The sequence below is a fragment of the Lontra canadensis genome, unplaced genomic scaffold (assembly GCF_010015895.1).
Source record: "Lontra canadensis isolate GAN:19392208 unplaced genomic scaffold, GSC_riverotter_1.0 scaffold19, whole genome shotgun sequence".
NCBI lineage: Eukaryota > Metazoa > Chordata > Mammalia > Carnivora > Mustelidae > Lontra > Lontra canadensis.
The window spans coordinates 13,875,363-13,895,312 of record NW_022631013.1 but is presented as its reverse complement, the minus strand read 5'-3'; the positions used below and the strand labels follow the sequence as shown (position 1 = coordinate 13,895,312).

Sequence of the window (19,950 nt, the reverse complement as noted above, 5' to 3'; positions counted from 1 at the left end):
TACGTGAGATCATACGGTATTTATCCTTCCCTGTCTGACTTACTTCACTAAGCATAACACCTTTTAAGGTCTATCCACGTTCTGCAAATGGCAAGATTTCATTTGTTTTTATGGCTGAATGGTATTCCACTGTGTGTGTGTGTGTGTGTCGCATCTTCTTTGCCCCTTCCATCCATCAATGGACACCTAGGTTATTTTCATATCTTGAATATTGTAAATAATGTGGCAATAAACATGGGAGTGCAAAAATGTTTCCAAAATATGGTTTTTGTTTTCTTCCCATAAATACCCAGGAATGAAATTGTTGGATCTTCTGATCAGAAGTTCTATTTTTACTTTTTTGAGGGACCTCCATGCTGTTTTCCACAGCGGCTGCACAATTTGCATCCCTATCAACAGTGCACGAAGGCTTCATTTTCACCACATCCTCACGCATACTGGCTACTTCTTGTGGTTTGGGGACTAAACTAGCCATTTGAACCGATGTGAGGTGATGCCTCGCTGTGGTCTTAAAACAGTCATGTGTTTCCCTGATGATTTAAAAATCTTAATACAGTTTGCAAAAATAATATGTAGTTACCTAGTCTTCATGATGACTAAATGTGGAAGTTGAGACTCTCTGTGTGTGGCTTTTATTTTTTTCAATTTGCTCTGTTTTCTTATTTGTTCTGTGATGAATATGTATTACTTATGTAATAATATTTCAAAACAGGTAATAATGGAAACCCGTATTTAATGATAGGTCCACCTTATAACAACATAAAGAAAACTGAGAAAGGGACCACAGCCCCTCATGCTCCCAGCACCCCTGCAAACTGTTCTCGGCCTGGCCCTTTGAGTAAAGATTAGGCTGGTAATGGTTATGTTCATGCTGCATTCTCATCTGTGTCCTGCCTTTTTCCTAACATCCTATCTCCAGCATTTTCCAGGATGTTTTGTGATTTTATGACCACTAAATTGGGAAGACTCAGTATGAAATAAAGAATGTAAACATGTCATTAATAGTTTGCATACTTGGGACATTTGGGTGGCTCAGTTGTTAAGCATCTGGCTTCGGTGTATGATCCCAGGGTCCTGGGATGGAGCCCCACATTGGGCTTCCTGCTCAGTGGGGAGCCAGCTTCTCCCTCTCCCTCTGCCCCTGCTTGTGTTCCCTCTCTCGCTGAATCTCTCTGTCAAATAAATAAAATCTTGAAAAAAAAGTTTGTGTATTTATTACATGACAAAAAGATGGTTTGGGGTTCTGTTAGGTTCAGTAAAATATATTAAATTATTTTCATCTCTTTTTTTTTAACTTTTTAAGGTTAAAAGTTAGTGTCTATTAGAAAATTCAAAATTGCATCTGTGAGCTTCATTGTCTCAGCTTGGCAGCCTGGAGTAGAGTACGCCACCAGGAATACAAACACAGATATATTTGCACGAGGCACAGACAATTTCTGGAAGGATACAGAAAGTGAATAATGCTTAGCTCTGGGGCAACAAACTGGGATCTGGATGGGAGAAGGATTTTTACATTAAATATTTTTATAACATTTTTTTTAAAAAGAGATTAGACTAATTCTAAGAGAAATAAAAATACAAGCACAGTGCTAGTACTATCTGGTTGTGGCGTTTTCTTATCCACTATTTCCTTTGCCCCATGGTCCTGTAAAGCAGACAGGATGGGGGTCATCAGTCCTCATGACAGGAATGGGAGGGAGGGGCCAGCCTGGACAAGAATAAGGCCTCCCACCCCTGTGTCCTCTACCCATGTCAGCACAGACAGCTCTAAAAGGTGGTTGTGACTGGTTGTGGTCCAATGTCTCACTGATCATCTCCCAGGCACTTGCAGGCCATATCCCTGCATCAGGGAGGGCAGGGGAGAGTGGCAGTGTCCAGTCCACCCACAGGATTCGGGGACAAGAAAGCAGAGAGAGGGAGCAAGCTAGGGCTGGGATGGAGAGCTGGGGCCTCTTTGTACCAGGAGAGTACTTACTTGCCTGCCATCTGCAAGAGACCCACACTTTGGGCAGCCAGATGGGAAGGCTGTAAAGGCAGGATGCTCTGGGGGAGGGGAGGCAGTAAGGGATGGCCCTGGGCCTCCTGTGACTGCATGTGATTTAGAGACTAAGGTCGGGGGAGGGAAGAACTGAGAGACAGAGAGATACTGAGAGTCAGACAGAGAGAGAGGAGAGAAGGCGGATACCTAAAATTCAACCACTGTCTGCAGTGAAATGCTCACTACATATTCAAAGCCATCCCCTCCTCCTGCTCTGCTCCTCTAAAGACTCGTGCTCCCGGTGTCCTTGACTCGATCTCCTTTGGTACCCCCTGAGCCAGATGCACCTGCTAGGAACCCACTGTGGTTAGTCCTGGGGAGCAGGGCAAGTCTGAGCCCCAACAGAGATGCTGAGCGTACAAGACGTGATAAGGCTTCTCAAGGCAGAAGACATGGCCAGCTGCTAATGGCACGGCTGAGTTCTCTTGTCTTTTGTCTCAGCCTTCTCAGCTGTTAAAACAGAGATGGAAGTGCCTCTCAGGTTGTGGTGAAAATCAAAAGAATTATTTTTTTTAAAGATTTATTTATTTATTTGAGGGAGAGAGAGAGAGATAGATCATGTATGCATGTCAGGGGAGGAGCAAAGGGAGAGGGAGAAGGAGGGAAACAGACTCCCCACTGAGCGGGGCTTGATCCCAGAACCCTGAGATCATGACCTGGGCTGAAACCAAGAGATGGCTGCTTGATCAACTGAGCCACCCAGGTGCCCCTGAAAATCAAAATATTCTAAGCACAATGTCAAGCTTATAGCAGAAGCTCAGATCAATAGATTTTTTGGTTTGGGGCTTTCTGTTTTACAACCAATAAATGTGGCTATTCCTGGATGGCATATACATTCCTGGTTCCAATTCGGGCACTGCTGTCACTACTCAAGAATTTCTAGAAAATTCTAGCTGAAGACACACCAGTGACTCCCAGAGCCCTCTTACCGGTAACAGGCCAATATGTGGAACAGATAGCTCACGCACGTGAGGGAGGCGGGCAAGATGGTCACCAGCCAGACTCCTGAAATAGAAGAAGTCACGGGAGAGGCCTGAGAAGATGAGCCAGAAACATTATTTTCAAAATACAGCTGTTCACATCAGAAAGAGCTGGGTGATACATTTTACTTCCTTTAACACATTTCTTGTATACATAAAGTTTTGCTTCTATTTCTTCTATTTCTGTCTCATTTCAGACACACACACGCCCTTGCTATGCTTTGCTTCTTGCACAAGCCTCTCCTTTGATATTAAGATTTTCCATCTACAGTAAGTAATGGGAAGAGAAAATGAAGGAGTGTACACATCCCAGTCACCTCCCACCCTTGTAGAATGACTCATAGTTGACTTCTCTTTGCCACCCCCGGTAAAAAGCAACCCTGCGCAAGGGTAATTGGAGTCAAGAGGTCTTGACTGACGTCTTTCATCCCTCTTTTGGCAAGTTTTTAATATGTTGTATCTAATCTGCTTTCACGTGATCCTGTGTGCTTGGGAGCAAGGTGGGGGTGGAGAAACAGGGAAGGGGAATGATGTGTACATAGAGAAGCTTCCAGACAAGCTGTTTATCAGTTGGGCCAAAAACCATTTTAAAAACATCCAATACCTCTTCATAATGAAAAACACTTCATAGAGTAGAAATAGAAGAGAACTTCCTCAACCTGATACAGAGCATTTGCAAAAAACAAACAAACAAACAAACAAAAAAACAAAAACACAAACACAAAAAACCCACAGCGAACACCACGCTTAACAGCAAAAGACTGATTGGTTTCCCCCCTAAGTTCAGGTATAAGAGAATCAATGTCCACTCTTGCCAGTTCTACCCAACATCGTACTGGAGGGCCTAGCCAGGGAAATTGGGCAAAAAAATGCAGCCAGTCTGCAAAGGAAAAAATAAAACTACCTCTGTTCACCAGTGACATATTCTTTAAAAAATTCTACGGAATGAACAAACAAAAAAGATTAAAACTCATTAATAAACAAGTTCAGCAAGCTTGCAGGATACAAGACAAATATATAAAAATCAACTGTATTTCTAGGCACTGGCAATGAACAAAATGAAAATATGCTTGCATTAGCATCAAAAAGAATAAAATACTTAAGAAAAAACAGAAGAAGTGTGCAACCTGTACCCTGGAAACTACAAAAGACTGTTGAAAGAAATTAAAGAAAATTTTGATCCATGGAAAGACATGCTGTATTCCTGTACAGGAGGGTCTCTGCTAACATGGTAACACTCCCTGAACCAATCTAAAGATTCAATCTAATCCTTCTCAAAATTCCAATGCCAATTTTGCATAAATCAACAAGCTAATCTTAAAATTCATATGAAAATGAAGAGACCTAGAATAGGCAATATAATCTTGAAAAGGAAGAAGAAAATTTCAGGACTCACATTTCTTGATTTTAAACTTACTACAAAGCTACAGTAATGAGGACAATGTGGTACTGCCATAAGGATAAACAGATCAGTGTGATAACCTGAGAATCCAGAAGTAATCATCGTACTCACAATCAGCATACTTTCAACAAGGATGAAAAAGACAATTCAATGGGGAAAGAATATGCTTTTCCACAAATGGCACCGGGGTAACTGATATTCACATGGAAACCAGTGAAGTGAGAACCTTACCTCACAGCATATACAAAAATTGACTCAAAGGGGGATGATAGGTTTAAATGTAAAAGCTAAAATTGTAGAAGTCTTTAAAGGAAATAGAATAAATCTTTGTGACCTCAAGTTAGGCAACATTTTCTTAGATGCACACATGTAATGAAAGAAAAATGACTATGCTGAACTCCATCAAAATTAAAACCATCTGTGTTTCAAAGGACACTGTCAAAAAAGAGAAAAAGCAACCCACAGACTGAGAGAAAAATTCTTGCAAATTGTATCTCTTTTAAGGGATTTATGTGTAATATAAAGAATTCTTACAGCTCAGTAATAATTTAGAAATAGGCAAAGAATCTCCATGGAGATAAACAGAAGATGTACAAATGGCCAATCTCCTCCAGTCCCATCGCAGTCAACATCCTTAGACATCAGGGAAATGAAAACCAAAACCACAATAAGATGACATTTCACACTTCCTAGATCGCTATTAAAAAACAAAAAACATATCAACATGTGTTGGTGAAGATATGGAGAAACTGGATCCCTGATACATCACTGGTGGTAATACACAGTGAGGCAGGTGCTTCTGAAAATAGTATGGCAATTCATTGAAAGGTTAAACATAACTACCATACAATCCAGAATTCCACTCCTAGGTATATATCCAAGACATACGAAAATATATGAAAACCTTGGAGATGAATGTTCACAGAAATATTACTCATAATAGCAAAAAAGTTGAAACAACCCAGATTTCCATCAACCAATGACTGGATCAACACGATGTGGTATATTCATACAACAGAATAAACTCCAGCAATAAAAAATAATGAAGTTTGGTTGCATGCCATGACATACATGAACTTTGTAAACACTTGCTACGTGAGAGAAGCTGGTCAAAAAAGACCATGTATTGTGGGATTCCATATATATAAGAAGTCCAGAAGAGCCAAATCCACAGAGCCAGAAAACAGTGGTAACCTAGGGCTGGGAATGTTGAGGGGAAATAAGGAGAGATTGTAAATGATTATGCTTTCTTTTTAAGGTGATGAAAACGTTCCACATTTGATTGTGGTGATTGGTCGCACAACAGTGATGGCTGAGAATATACTAAAACCACTAAACTGTACTTTAAGTGGATGGATTGTGAGGTGTGTGAGTTATATCTTAAGAAAGATCTATAAACAACTCCTCAAACTCAACACACACAAAACAGATAAGCACGTCAAAAAATGGGCAGAAGACATGAAAAGACCCTTGTCCAAAGAAGACATACAAATGGCTAACAGACACATGGAAAAATGTTCATCATCATTAGCCATCAGGGAGATTCAAATCAAAACCACATTGAGATACCACCTTACACCAGTTAGAATGGCCAAAATTAACTAAACAGTAAACAATAAGTATTGGAGAGGATGTGGAGAAAGGGGAACCCTCTTACACTGGTTGGTGGGAATGCAAGTTGGTGCAGCCACTTTGGAGAACAGTGTGGAGATTCCTTAAGAAATTAAAAATAGAGCTTCCCTATGACCCTGCAATTGCACTACTGGGTATTTACCCCAAAGATACAGATGTAGTGAAAAGAAGGGCCATTTGTACTCCAATTCATAGCAGCAATGACCACAGTCGCCAAACTGTGGAAAGAACCAAGATGCCCTTCAACGGACGAATGGATAAAGAAGATGTGGTCCATATATACAGTGGAGTATTATGCCTCCATCAGAAAGGATGAATACCCAACTTTTGTATCAACATGGATGGGACTGGAAGAGATTATGCTGAGCGAAATAAGTCAAGCAGAGAGAGCCAAATATCATATGGTTTCACTTACTTGTGGAGCAGAAGGAATATCACGGAGGACATGGGGAAATGGAGAGGAGAAGTGAGTTGGGGGAAATCAGAGGGAGACAAACCATGAGAGACTGTGGACTCTGAGAAACAAACTGAGGGGTTTGGAGCGGAGGGGGTTGGGAGGTTGGGTGAGCCTGGTGGTAGGTATTATGGAGGGCACGTATTGCATGGAGCACTGGGTGTGGTGCATAAACAATGAATTTTGGAACACTGAAAAGAAATAAAATAAAATAAAATGGAAAAAAAAAAGAAGGAAAAAGAAATCTGATTTCCATTCCTTCCAAGTTTTAAATGTGTTTCTGTCCCAGCATCACCAGGATTAGGCAAGGGCTATATCCCAAACTTCAACCATCACAAAGGATGTGGGTAAACCCCCATAAATGTCACCCCCAGGGGCACGGGGAGCCTTGAAGGAAAGGATGGGAGGTGTCTGGCCATGAGCAGAGCGAGTGCAGACTTACTCCTGCCAGCAGCGAGAGCGTGGCTAATAGCACACTTTTCATTTAAGGTTTATTGTCCCAAAGATGAATGTTTATCTTCAAAGATGAAGTCTAAAAGTCTCTCTCAGCCAGGGGACAGCAGTATTAAAGCCGAAAAAGATCAAGATGGAGCGAAAATTTTATGTTTTGACTCTCAAAGTATCTAAACATGAGAGAAATACGTGGAAGAGGGGGTACAACACGAGTGAATATGGTGATATATTTACTCCGGGTTCACCCAGAGTGAGTAACCGAGGTTGGCATTACAAACTTGCCCAGAGGAGGCGGAAAATGTAAACTTTCAAAACTATGACTTAAAATCAGTATGACTGAACTTGAAGATTAGACCAGGCTTGCTGAGCACGGTACTCAGGGACTCCTCAGCCTGAGCATGGGAATGGGAATGTTCAAGGGCAACAGTGAAGTATGTTGGTATGGAAGGGGCGGTACCCCAGTGCTCCCATCAAAGTAACTTTCCATGCCACGTGTATGAAAGAGAATTTCCCTCAAATAATTCACAGGAGATCTGTTTCCTTCTGGTTGCCGTACTCTACCAGATTATGTGTCTTAAGTAAAAATATCATTTGCAACACCTGTTTCACAACTTAAGGAACATTTGGTAATTTATGGCCATTAAGTGTCGATGCTACTGAGGTTTTTGGAAACCACTTCCCACCCCATTCCAAGCCCCCATTTAAAGATGAAGAAGCTGGGGCACCCGGGTGGCTCAGTGGGTTAAGCCTCTGCCTTCGGCTCAGGTCATGATCCCAGGGTCCTGGGATCGAGTCCCGCATCGGGCTCTCTGCTCAGCAGGGAGCCTATTCCTCCTCTCTCTCTGCCTGCCTCTCTGCCTACTTGTGATCTCTGTCTGTCAAATAAATAAATAAAATCTTTAAAGATGAGGAAGCTGAGGACAAGAGAGAGGACCTGACCTGTCTGATGGCAGGGAGTTTACCTAACATCTAGTCTAGGGCCTTTCTTAGCAGGAAAGCGGGAAGAACTCGCCTCCCTCCCTAGGCAACGGACAAAGAATTAGAATGTCTTTTTCAAAGACAGCTGGTATCTTAAGGTGAAGTGACTGCTATGGACAGACTCCTATATCAAGACCCTAACCCCAGCATGATGGTAGGTCGAGTTGTGGCTTTGGGAATTAGTGTCATTATAAGAAGAGAAAGGAGACAGCTGGCTTCCTCTCCCTACTCTCCAGCACTGAGGATACAAAATCAGGAAGCAGGCTCTCACCAGACACCAGACCTGCTGGCACCTTGAACTCCTCAGGCTCCAGAACTGGGGAATGAGTAAGTGCTTGTTGTTTCTACTACCCAGTCTACGGCAATTTGTCACAGCAGTCCGCACAAACCAGAAACTACATATGAACAGCAGAAATAAAATTTCCATATAACCCTAACGAAAAGCCATGACTTACTGTTTTATTTTTTCCAAAGTGAAAAAGAGATGATGATTTAATTGTTCCCACTGGCATCATCAAAACCAAATGGGCTATTTAAAATGAGAAAACTCTATGGGGCACCTGGGTGGCTCAGTGGGTTAAGCCTCTGCCTTTGGCTCAGGTCATGAGCTCAGGGTCCTGGGATCAAGCCCCACATCCAGCTCTCTGCTCAGCAGGGAACCTGCTTCCCTCCCCCCCTCTACCTGGCTCTCTGCCTACTTGTGATCTCTGTCCGCCAAATAAATAAATAAAATCTTTAAAATGAGAAAATTCTCAGGGTATGTTTAATTCAGCCCCAAACAGATTTTAACAGAATGGCCCGGATCCCAACCCCACTGGCCTTCCAGTCACCCAGGGAGGCATAGACCAGTTGTAACCCACTTGTCTCCCAAACCAGGCACCTCATGCAGATAATAGCAATGCTACAGAAATAATTATCCCAAGGGTGCACCTGCGGCGAGTTCCAAGTCCTTCTCCCAGTTTCCCACTCTTTCCCAACAAAGGAGGTGTGGTGGTTTTACCTTTGGTGACACTCATCAGCTCTTTCACTTGCAGACTGACTGGGGTCAGTGTCCCCGTCTGGTTCACGGAGGCGATGTAGCTCTCCAGCTCCCCCTCAAACACATCCAGCTCGTCTCTCACATACACGAACATGCAGAACTCAATGACAATGAACTGGTACAAACAGCAAACATTTCAATGTCACACCCGAATCCAACCTAGTAAGTAAATAACATATGGCCCTCTCTTTGGTTTTGAGGTCAAAACTCTTTAAAGCTCAAAACTCATCTGAAATAGACTCTGGACTGTGGCTATCCCAACATGAGCGGGACTGTGACTTCTTTGAGGACTTCTTTGGAGTCAGCCCAAACTCTTTTCTTCACCCAATAGCACACAAAGGTCCTACAAGGGCTCAAGGAACTCTTCAAACGTTAATTACATCCAAGTGAAATGAATGCCTAACTGTGACTAAGGAGTGACCTTGGGGACAATTCCAGCTGTATCTCTCACCACTCACGGTCTTTCTGGTGTCCTGGTGGTAGCCATGTTAGAGAAGGTGCAGGTTCCTGTATGCAGGTCACACGTGCTCACTCCCGTCATCTTGTCATCATGGTCCATGGCTCTATGCCTACCATCATACAAAAGCTTCTAGAGTTCCTACTACCATTTTACTTCATCAACCAGATTTTGTCTGTCTTTGAATGTGCAGCTCCAAATGTTACCATCTTCAGGCAGTGTCTCAATCTAAGATAATTCACTCAGCTTTCAGAGCACTTTCACCTTTTTTTCTCTCTTTACATGGCAAGTACTTCATACCACATCGTATCCCCTTCTCTTAGACCATGGGCCTCTCCTAGGCCAAGACTGATGAATCCGCTGTCTTCTCTCTTCCATGATCACGGGGCTTGATCCCAGGACCCTGAGATCATGACCTGAGCCGAAGGCAGAGGCTTTAATCCACTGAGCCACCCAGGTGTCCCATAGAGTTTTCTCGTTTTAAATAGCCTTCCATCTTAGCATGGTGCTTGGCATTCAGTAGAGAGCCACCAAAGACTTAAGGAACACAGTAACTTCAGGTTGGTTATTCACATTGTGGAGAACTCCAGTTGTCCATTAAAATCCATTCTCCCCTTTGGGCACAAAGCTGGACTACCTTTCCCAGCCTCCCTTGAGTTAGATGTGGCCACATGACATGGTTCTTGCCCCAGAAGAGGAATGGAAGGAATGTGTGCCAGTCCACACAGGTCTTTGAAAACCTTCCATATGCATTTCTCCATGCACCTCCCCCTTCTGCTGACTGGAAGCAGATGGTGAGGGTTCTTGGAGATAATGAGGAACATGACAGAAGAATCTGGGTTATGGAGTAACATGCAGAGGTCCGCTGCCTTCCAGACCTGAGCCCCACCCACTCAGCATTGTTACATGGGCAAAAATATATATAGTGTTAAATCACTGAAATTTAGGGGTTTATGTGGTACTTCAGCATTACCTAACACATTCATTTAAAACTCAATCACAGGATTAATTTATATATAGGTAGCATCCAGAAGACAATTTGGTCTTGCTATTTCTATCTCTCCAGGTTGATCCCACTTTTGACTCAGACATTTTATCTCAGGTAACTTTGACCACATGAAATGTTTTGATCCCATGCTTAATAAAATATTAAAATCAAAAATATGTCAACATTTAAATTTTTTGGTTGTTGAGAAAGCAAACTTAAATAATACACCTAAGCTGAAACATGATTATCACCCATACCCCATAGTTCACACTAGGGTTCACTCCTGGATTCTATGGATTTCAACAAACCTTTGATGACATGTATCTACCATAATAGTATCATACAAAGTATTTCCACTGCCTCAAAAATCTTTTGTGTTCTGCCTTCATCCCTCCCTCTTCCCAACACATGGAACCCACTGGTCTTTTACTGTCTCCATAATTTTGCCTTCCAAAATTCATGCAGTTGGAATCATACATTGTGTGACCTTTTCAAATTGGCATCTTTTACTTACTAATAAGCATCTAAGTTTCTTCCATGTCTTTTCATGACTTGATAAGTCATTTCACTTTAGTGCTGAATTGGATCCCATTGTCTGGATATACCAAAAACTATTTACCCATTCACCTACTGAAGGGTTCTTGGTCACTTTCATATTTTAGCAATCATGTATAAAGCTGCTATAAACATCCATGTGTAGGTTTTTGCGTGGACATTAAGTTTTTAGTGTATGTGGGTAAATACCAAGGAAGGTGATTGCTGGATCACATGGTAAGAGTACGTGTAGTTTATCAGAACTTACCAAAGTATTTTGCAAAGTGGCCATATCATTTTTATTTCCACCAGCAATGAATGAGATTCCTGTTGCTCCACACTCTTATCTGTATTTGATGTTGTCAGTGTCTTGAATTTTCGCCATTCTAATAGGTGTGTAGTGGTATCTCATTGTTGTTCTAATTTGCATTTTCCTGAGGACATATCCTGTAGAGCATGTTTTCAAAAACTTATTTGCCATCTGTCTATCTTCTCCAGGAGGTGACTATTAAGGTTTTGGTCCATTTTCCAACATGGTTATTTATTTTCTTCTTATTGAATTTTAAGTCTCTTTATATATTTTGAATAACAGACTTTCTCAGATGTATCTTTGCAAATATTTTCTCCCAATGTGGCTTGTCTTTTTGCTCTCTTGACAAGGTTTTTGCAGAGTAAAAATGTTTTTATTTTAGTGAAGCCCACCTTATCAACCTTTCATGGACTGTGTCTTTGGTGTCATATCTAAAAAATCATCACCACTTCAATGTAGAGAACAAACTGATGGTTACCAGAGGGGAGGTGGGTGGAGGGATGGGCGAAATAGTGAAGGGGAATAAGGAGTGCACTTGTTGTGACGAGCACTGGGTGATATATAGAATAGTTGAATCACTATACAGTATATCTGAAATAATATGTTAACTATACTGGAATTAAAATAAAAATACATACATACATAAATACATAAATTCACACTTATCAGTCCCTCAAATAAATGCTTGATAACGCCAAAAATAGTAACAGTAATAAATTTCATTTCATTTTAAAAAAATTAAAAGTCATCATCAAACCCAAGGTCAACTAGATTTTCTCCTATTTTACCTTCTAGGAGTTTTATAGTTTTGCATTTGATGTTTAGGTCTGTGATCCATTTTAAGTTAATATTTATGAAGGTCTGTGTCTACATTTTTTTTTTTTGCATGCAGATGTCCAGTTGTTCCAGCATCATTTATTAAAAAGAAAATCTTTGGGGGCACCTGGGTGGCTTAGTGGGTTAAGCCTCTGCCTTCGGCTCAGGTCGTGATCTCAGGATCCTGGGATGGAGCCCCACATCGGGCTCTCTGCTCAGTGGGGAGCCTGCTTCCCTTCCTCTATCTGCCTGCCTCTCTGCCTACTTGTGATCTCTGTCTGTCAAATAAATAAATAAAAATCTTTAATAAAAAAAAAAAGAAAACCTTTGCCCCATTGCATTGCCTTCGTCCTTTTGTCCAAGATAAGCTGACTGTATTTATGTTGGTCTATTTCTTAGCTCTCTATTCTGTCCACTGAATCATTTGTCTATTCTTTTGCCAACACCGCGTGTCATGATTAGCGCAGCTTTTGCAGTACGTCTTGAAATTGAATGGTGTCAGTCCTTCAACTTTCTTCTTCTCCTTTAAAATTGTGTTGGCTATTATGAGTCTTCTGCCTCTCCCTGAAAACCTCAGAACCACTTTGTCAATGTCCACAACCTAACTCCCTGGGATTCTGATTGAGATTTCAACTGAATTCCAATATAGATCAATCCCGATATATGGAGACCAATCTGAGAAGTACTGATACCTTGACAATATTAAGTCTTTCCAAACATGAATATAGAATATAACTCCATGTATTTATTTGATTCCTTTCAACATAGGTTTGTAGTTTTCCTCATATAAATCTTGTACATATTTTTATTAGATTTACATGAAAGTATTTCTCTTAGGGGAATGCTAATGTAAATGATATTGTATTTTTTAAAAGATTTTGTTTATTTATTTGACAGACAGAGATCACAAGTGGGCAGAGAGGCAGGCGGGGGGTAGGGGGAGCAGGCTCCCTGCTGAGCAGAGAGCTTGATGTGGGACTCGATCGCAGGACCCTGAGATCACGACCTGAGCTGAAGGCAGAGGCTTAACTCACTGAGCCACCCAGAGGACCTGATACTGTATTTTTAATTTCAAATTCCCCTTGTCCAATGCTGATATATAAAAGAGCAAATGACTTTTGTATGTTAACCTTGTACCCTGCAACCTTGCTATAACTACTTATTAGTTCCAGAATTGTTTTTTTTTTTTAAGACTTTAAGTAATCTCTGCACCTAGTGTGGGGCTCAAACTTAAAACCCGGAGATCAAATGTCTCATGCTCTACTGACTGAGCCGGGAAGGTTCCCCTTCAGGAGTTTTTTTGGTGATTCTTTTGGATTTTCTACATACACAATCATGTCATCTGTGAACAAAGACATTTTAACTTCTTTCTTCCCAATCAGTATAGCTTTTATTTCCTTTTCTTGTCTTATTACTTAGCTAGGATTTCCTAAGTAAATGTTGAGCGGTGAGGGGGAACAGTCTTGCCTTCTTCCTGATCTTGGTGGGAAAGCTTCTAACTTCTCACCATGAAGTATGATGTTAGCTGTAGGTTTTTTGTTGATATTCTTTATCATATTGAAAAAGATCCCCTCTGTGACTAGGTTGCTGAAAAATTTTCTCGTGAACTGGTATTAGATTTTGTTAAATGCTTTTTCTGCATCCATTGATAGGATCATGTGGTTTTTCTTCTTTCAGTTACTGATATGATTGAGTACATTAATTTTAATATTGTACCTTTGCATATCTGAGATAAATCCCCACTTGGTTGTGGTGTATAATTCTTTTCAGACATTGCTAGATTTTATTTGCTCCGTTCCATTGTGGCTCTCCTACCCACCTGTCTGTCTCCAATTTTAGGGGCAATGGTTTGCACCATGACTTCTCTTTCCTTATGCATTAAGAAGAACTATTGATTTTTCAGTTTGTTCAGGTTTTTACTTGTGGTTAAGATAGAGTGGCATCTTGCAGACTCTTTACATAGAATTGATAACCAGAAGCCTCCATAAATAATTCAATTATATTTATTCATAATATTTGCCATGTGGGTGAAAGTATCCTTGGAGTAAAAATGGTAGGGGCCAAAATATTGTTGTTCTTTGATTTACAGAGATTCAGTTTTTACCTAGCTTTTAAAGAATATCCCCTGCCCTAACCCCACCCCATTTATGAAACAGAGAAGGATTTGTTCAGATCTACTTACAAGGTACAGGCATATGAAAGCCAACACAGTGGTTCCAATCATTCTGCTTGGGAACTGAAAGCAGGGATCCCACTCATAGATTCTGGTTTGGAACCAGGACTTTTTAGTCTCCCTGTGAATGAATAAGTAACAAGAAAAGAGAGGCTGTGGTTGATAAGCAAATGCCTGATACTTCTGAAAATAACCTCATTGTCGCTGCTTCATCTTAGAATGCAGGTAAGAGAAAGAACACTGATAGATCCCAGTTTTCATTCTCCCCTCATTCTTAAGAACAGAGACTGTTTTACTCAATACAGCGATTCAGCAGACTAAAGGGCTATGGCTTCTGACTCTTACAGCTAAGACTGGAAGACCAAGCACGGGCTGATCAGAAGTGACCACAGTGTGGCATGGCATTTTGGGGAAGGTGCTGAGGTAGAATTGACAGAGCTGGGAGGGACCCCACTGCCTTTCCTTCTTTTCTCCTGCCCAGCCTCTAAAATGCAGACATGGTGGATGGTCCAAGCTGGAGCCCGACCAGCATCTACTTTGGACGTGGACAGCCTTCATGATGACAATCACTAAGAATGGCAGCCGAAAGACAGGTGATCAGCAAACTTCCATGGTGGGCAGTGTGGGGTCAGTATGATCTGCCTGCCTGCAGAATTCTTTTACATGAAGAAGAAAGAAATCTCCCTTTTGTGTGTCCCACTGTTGTTTTCCATTTTCTGCTACACGTGAGCAAATGTAGTTCTAACCAGAGTATGAGCCTTGCCATTGTATGACCTCGGACTAGCCACATCTCTTCTCCGGGGCACATCCCCTTGTATATGGTGGCAGTGGCAGGGAGAGGTCACTGAAGAGCAGGTGCTTTTGCTTGGTCATGAGCTATGTCCTCTTGTATTGGTAAGAGCACAGCAGTCTTTCTCTGGAAACCTGCTCCCTCCCATCAGTCCTAGTGGTTAAGTGAGCCTGAACAACTTCCTAGTTTCAATGGTGAATATGTGACAGGCTTAACAATCCATTTACTCTAATTGCCTAGCCACAGGAATTGGTTTTGGAAAGACGTGTAGCCCCATGTGATCCAACGAATCACAATGAGATTTTGATTTGAATTATTAGAAAGGAAAATTTCTTTTTCCTATGAGCTTACACCAAGAGGGTATAAGCTTAGAGATTCTGGGGGCCACCACCGGGAGGAAACCCCCCTCACTACAAGGCTAACACAGATCAAAGCAGAGCTAAGAGAAAATGAGGGAACTTGCCCTGGTTCTTTTATCAATGAAGCCACTGGGTCAATGGCCATCTGCGCTCACCGCCTCTACACTTTTAAGTTATGGGAAGCCATACGTTTCCTTCTTCTATTAAATCTAGCTTGAGTTGAGTTTTTGCCATTAGCAGACAAGAGTCCTGACTACTCTGTGCCCTTCCAGGCATCTCAGGGACTGCCACACCTCAGGGCTCGTCCACACCGGTACAAACATGGAGGGGTGAATGGGGGTACCCCGCGGCTTACTGCAGGGGGGGCTTCCTCAGGAGACGTTTGACATGTTCCGCCTGGTGAACTTCCAGGAAAGGCTTTTCTTCCTGTGAGAAAAGAGACAGATGTATGATGGGGCTCAAAAATCTTCGTGACAAGCTCTTGTCACAGAGGCCAGGAATTTGGGTCAAGTTGTTCTTCTGGATGGAGCACAGTGGTTAAGAAAGAGCCTCAGCAACCAAGCTCTCTGGCTGTGGTTCCCGCTCTGCTCCAGACCAGCGGTATGACCTTGGGCAATGCAACCCACCTCCCTGGTCCGAGTTTCCTCACACAGAACTGGAGCAATAAGAATAGCACCTCCTGGGTTTTTTTTTTTTTAAGATTTTATTTATTTATTTGACAGACAGAGATCACAAGTAGGCAGAGAGGCAGGTAGAGAGAGAGGGAGAAGCAGGCTCCCCTCTGAGCAGAGAGCCCAATGTGGGGCTTGATCCCAGAGCCCTAAGATCACGACCTGAGCAGAAGGCAGAGGCTTAACCCACTGAGCCACTCAGGTGCCCCCTCCTGGGTATTTACTCCAAAGATACAAATGTAGTGATCCGAAGGGGCACATGCACCCCAATGTTTATAGCAGCAATGTCCACAATAGCCAAACTATGTAAAGAACCTAGATGTCCATCAACAGATGAATGGATAAAGAAGATGTATATATATATGTGTGTATATATATATATACACATACATATACATATATACAATGGAATATTATATATATATATACTGTATGTATATATATATATACACAATGGAATATTATGCAGCCATCAAAAGAAACGAAATCTTGCCATTAGCAATGAGGTGGATGGAGCTAGAGGGTATTATGCTAAGCAAGATAAGTCAGTCAGAGAAAGACAATTATCATATGATCTCCCTGATATGAGGAATTTCAGAGGCAGGGTGGGGGGTCACGCGGGGAAGGGAGGGAAAAATGAAACAAGATGGGATCGGGAGGGAGACAAACTGTAAGAGGCTCTTAATCTCACAAAACAAACTGAGGGTTGCTGGGGGCTGGGTGGGGAGGGATAGGGTGGCTGGGTGATGGACATTGGGGCATTGGGGAGGGTATGTGCCATGGTGAGTGCTGTGAGTTGTGTAAGCCTGACGATTCACAGGCCTGTACCCCTGAGGCAAATAATACATTGTATGTTAATTAAAAAAAAAAAAGAAAAATAGCGCCTCCCTCCTGGGGTGGTTGTGCAGACCAGACCCATGGGGACACACACGGGGCTCCTACTCGGTACTCACCGTCTGCAGCTCCCAGCCCAGGTGTACCCTCAGAGATTTGACAAACATGTGCAGGAAGCGGCCCAGCAGGAAGGCCAGGCACAGCAGCGAGGGCCAGTAGAACAGGACCGTCTCGAACCTCCCCAAAAACTGCAACCAAAACAGAGCATGGTGCGGGCTATCACTGGGCCGGGGCCAGGCCACCGGTGAGGCTGTGGCCAGGGATCTGCCTGCCCCGGCCCGCACCCAGCAAGCCCACTCTCTCAGAGCTGGGCAGCCAGGGGTCCATCTCTGCTCCCCTAGCCCCCCACTGTGGCACCTGCCGGGGCCTACAGCCCAGCAGCACTGGGTGTGAGTCCTAATATCCCCATTTTATTTTATACAAAGGGCTTTCATGGCTTCTTCTGTTCAGGAATTAAATATTGCTTTCAGAAAATACAACAGTGGGGGAGAGAAAGAAGGGTGAAGAGGGGAAATAGGGAGGAGAGGACAGAAGAGAAAATAGGGAGAGAGTAGAGAGAGAAGGAAGAACGGAAAGAGAAGGAAGAAAAGGAAGGAATGAAAGGAGGAAAGAGGGGAGGAGGAAAGGAAGGAAGGGAGGGAAGGAGGGGAAGGCACAAAGGAAGAAGGAAGGAAGGAAGGTGGGAGGGAGGATAGGGAGGAAGGAAGGCCCCATAACTGCTATCATGTTGACAGCAGCACAAGTTCCCAAGTACAGATCTCTCAAGATGGTTCTCATAGTTTATCTGTGATTTTAGTTTCATTTTAATGACACACACACATACACACACTGTAAATTTTTTTCACTGTTTCAGGACAAGTAGTAATATTGTGACTTATCTTTCACAATCTAGAGTTTGGTTTTGTGGAATTTTTAAAAAAAGATTTATCTATTTATTTCAGACACAAAGGGAGTGTGTGCATGAGCAGGGGGAGGGGCAGAGGGAGAAGGAGAGAATCCCAACCAGACTCCCTGCCCAGGACAGAGCTGGACACGGGGCTCCATCCCATGACCCCAAGATCACAACCCAAGCTGAAATCAAGAGCTGGCAGTTCAGCTGACTGAGCCACCCAGGTGTCCCAGTTTTCTGTGTTTCCAGAGCACTTGCTCCCACGGGGAGCTGGGTTTTGATGTCGTGCTGTGCAGGTGGACGGAAGCATTCTGAGATGTGGGGGCTCTTGTCTCCCCTTCATCCTCCTCTCTAATGTCTGTTCCCTGCTTACACATCAGACATCACCACTGCTGATATTCCCGTTTCTTCCCTCTGTATCCAGCCTTGTATCTCTATCATAAACTGAAATGATACCAAATACATAGGTCTGTATACATCATCATCAGCTCCCCACAGGTTCACAAATTATTTGCATGCCATAACAGTGCCTTATTTACATGAACCAACTTTAAAGTTTCTCCTAATTTTTGACTTTTTAGACTCTTCCAATGTCTCATTTTTATATATAATGTTTCCATGAATACATTTCAGAACATGAGACGAAATCTTTATTTTACCTTAGTCTGGATTCCAGGCCCATGATTTTTAACCCGTAATTCCCATTAGCCCCTGAGCCTCATTTTCTCATCAGTGAACTGGGGACGGCCCCCACAGGCAGCCTTCAAAGGGCCTCGAAGCACTCGTTAATCTGGGGGGCTGAGCCTCGAACAACACCTAGCAGACAGCAGTTCCTAACATTAGTGATTCTGAGCATAGAGGTAAGACCCTGCCCTCTCCCTTAATTAACCACGAATATTTCAAATTTCAGAAGAACCTCGGAAGCCTGGAAGCTCTCCAAGATACCAGAGTAAATGCCGGGGGTCTGGAATCCCCGGCACTGTGAGCAGAGTGGAGGGCATCTTTTTGGGCAGGGGTGTGCTAGAATGTTCTTAATCCCAGCACAGAGATGCAGAGGGAAAGCCCGGCCCCCAAACTCGTTTTCTAGTCCAGCTCCCCCAGACTCCCTTCTTCACACCCTCTAGTCCCCCACAGTGAGTGAAGCCCAGGATAGACCTTGGCAAGGCTCCTATCAGCTCCAGACCCCAGTGGCCCGCTGATGCTCCCCCCACCTGCCTAGTCACCCTTCTAGATGCAGCGTGACACCGTCTTTCATCTTGCTCCTTTTCCTCACATACAAGGCCAAACAGATGAACCAGTTCCCTCCAGTTCCAACCTGACATGGTCAACCTGGAAGGTTCATCCAGTCCAACTTCCCATTTTCCGGACAGAGAAAGTGAGGCTACATGAAGGTATTGAAAGAAATGAGCTTTGGAGTCCCCCAGACCTGGTCTCAACTCTCGAATCTGCTATTTCCGAAGAGTTACTTAATACACTTGGCCTCCGTTTCCTCACCTGTGAAACGGGTCTGCTGAGAGGCTCCTCACCTCGAGGGGCTGCTGTGAACATGAACTGAGAGGACTCTGTCTGTGAATGAGCGCCTTGATAGTGTAAGATGTACAAATGGAAGCACCATGAACAGTTCTAACTCTCCTTCCATTCACACGAGGTAACTGAAGCCCAGAGAGTGGCAGGGGCTAGTCCAATGTCACACAGCAAACTGGTCACAGGGACAGGACTGAATACTCTAAAGTTAGCTCAGCAGGGACTCACCTGTCCGTGGGGACACTCTGTGATGTAAAGGACGGTGACAGCAAACCTGCAGGACACAAACAGGTTTGGGGTACTGTGGCTGCCCCCTGCATAGTCTGCAGGAAGAAGCCCAGATTCCATCAGCCTGGAACTCCCTCCCCTTCCCCTCCTCCTTGGGAGGGCTGGCGCCCAGGCCTCTGTGTCCCTCCCTCCCAGATCAGCCACCCTGCTTATGCTCAAGTACGGGTACAAAATTCATCTCACGTGCGCTCAGATAGGACACAATTCTGGTCTGCATCTGTGGGGTTGACAATCCATGAAGGATGGGCTTGTATGTCCCACCGGATCGAGTCGGGGACGGT

General features: G+C 43.2%; 2 protein-coding genes across 2 annotated transcripts in view; both read right to left on the bottom strand.

Annotated features, from left to right (window-relative positions):
• Nucleotides 1-436, bottom strand: part of CCDC180 (coiled-coil domain containing 180) — a 77,170-nt gene extending 76,734 nt beyond the window's left edge. The window contains 1 exon segment of the mRNA XM_032860893.1: nt 433-436. Coding sequence (XP_032716784.1) covers nt 433-436 — 4 coding nt within the window.
• LOC116869420 (stimulated by retinoic acid gene 6 protein-like) overlaps nt 1-19,950 on the bottom strand; it is a 39,215-nt gene that overhangs the window by 630 nt on the left and 18,635 nt on the right. Inside the window, exons 6-10 of the mRNA XM_032860654.1 lie at nt 19,610-19,655; nt 17,028-17,156; nt 15,759-15,829; nt 14,264-14,375; nt 2,968-3,043 (exon numbers count right to left, since the gene is read on the bottom strand). Of these exons, the coding sequence (XP_032716545.1) occupies nt 3,029-3,043; nt 14,264-14,375; nt 15,759-15,829; nt 17,028-17,156; nt 19,610-19,655 (373 nt within the window). The 3' untranslated portion in view covers nt 2,968-3,028. The remainder of the gene's footprint in view (nt 1-2,967; nt 3,044-14,263; nt 14,376-15,758; nt 15,830-17,027; nt 17,157-19,609; nt 19,656-19,950) is intronic.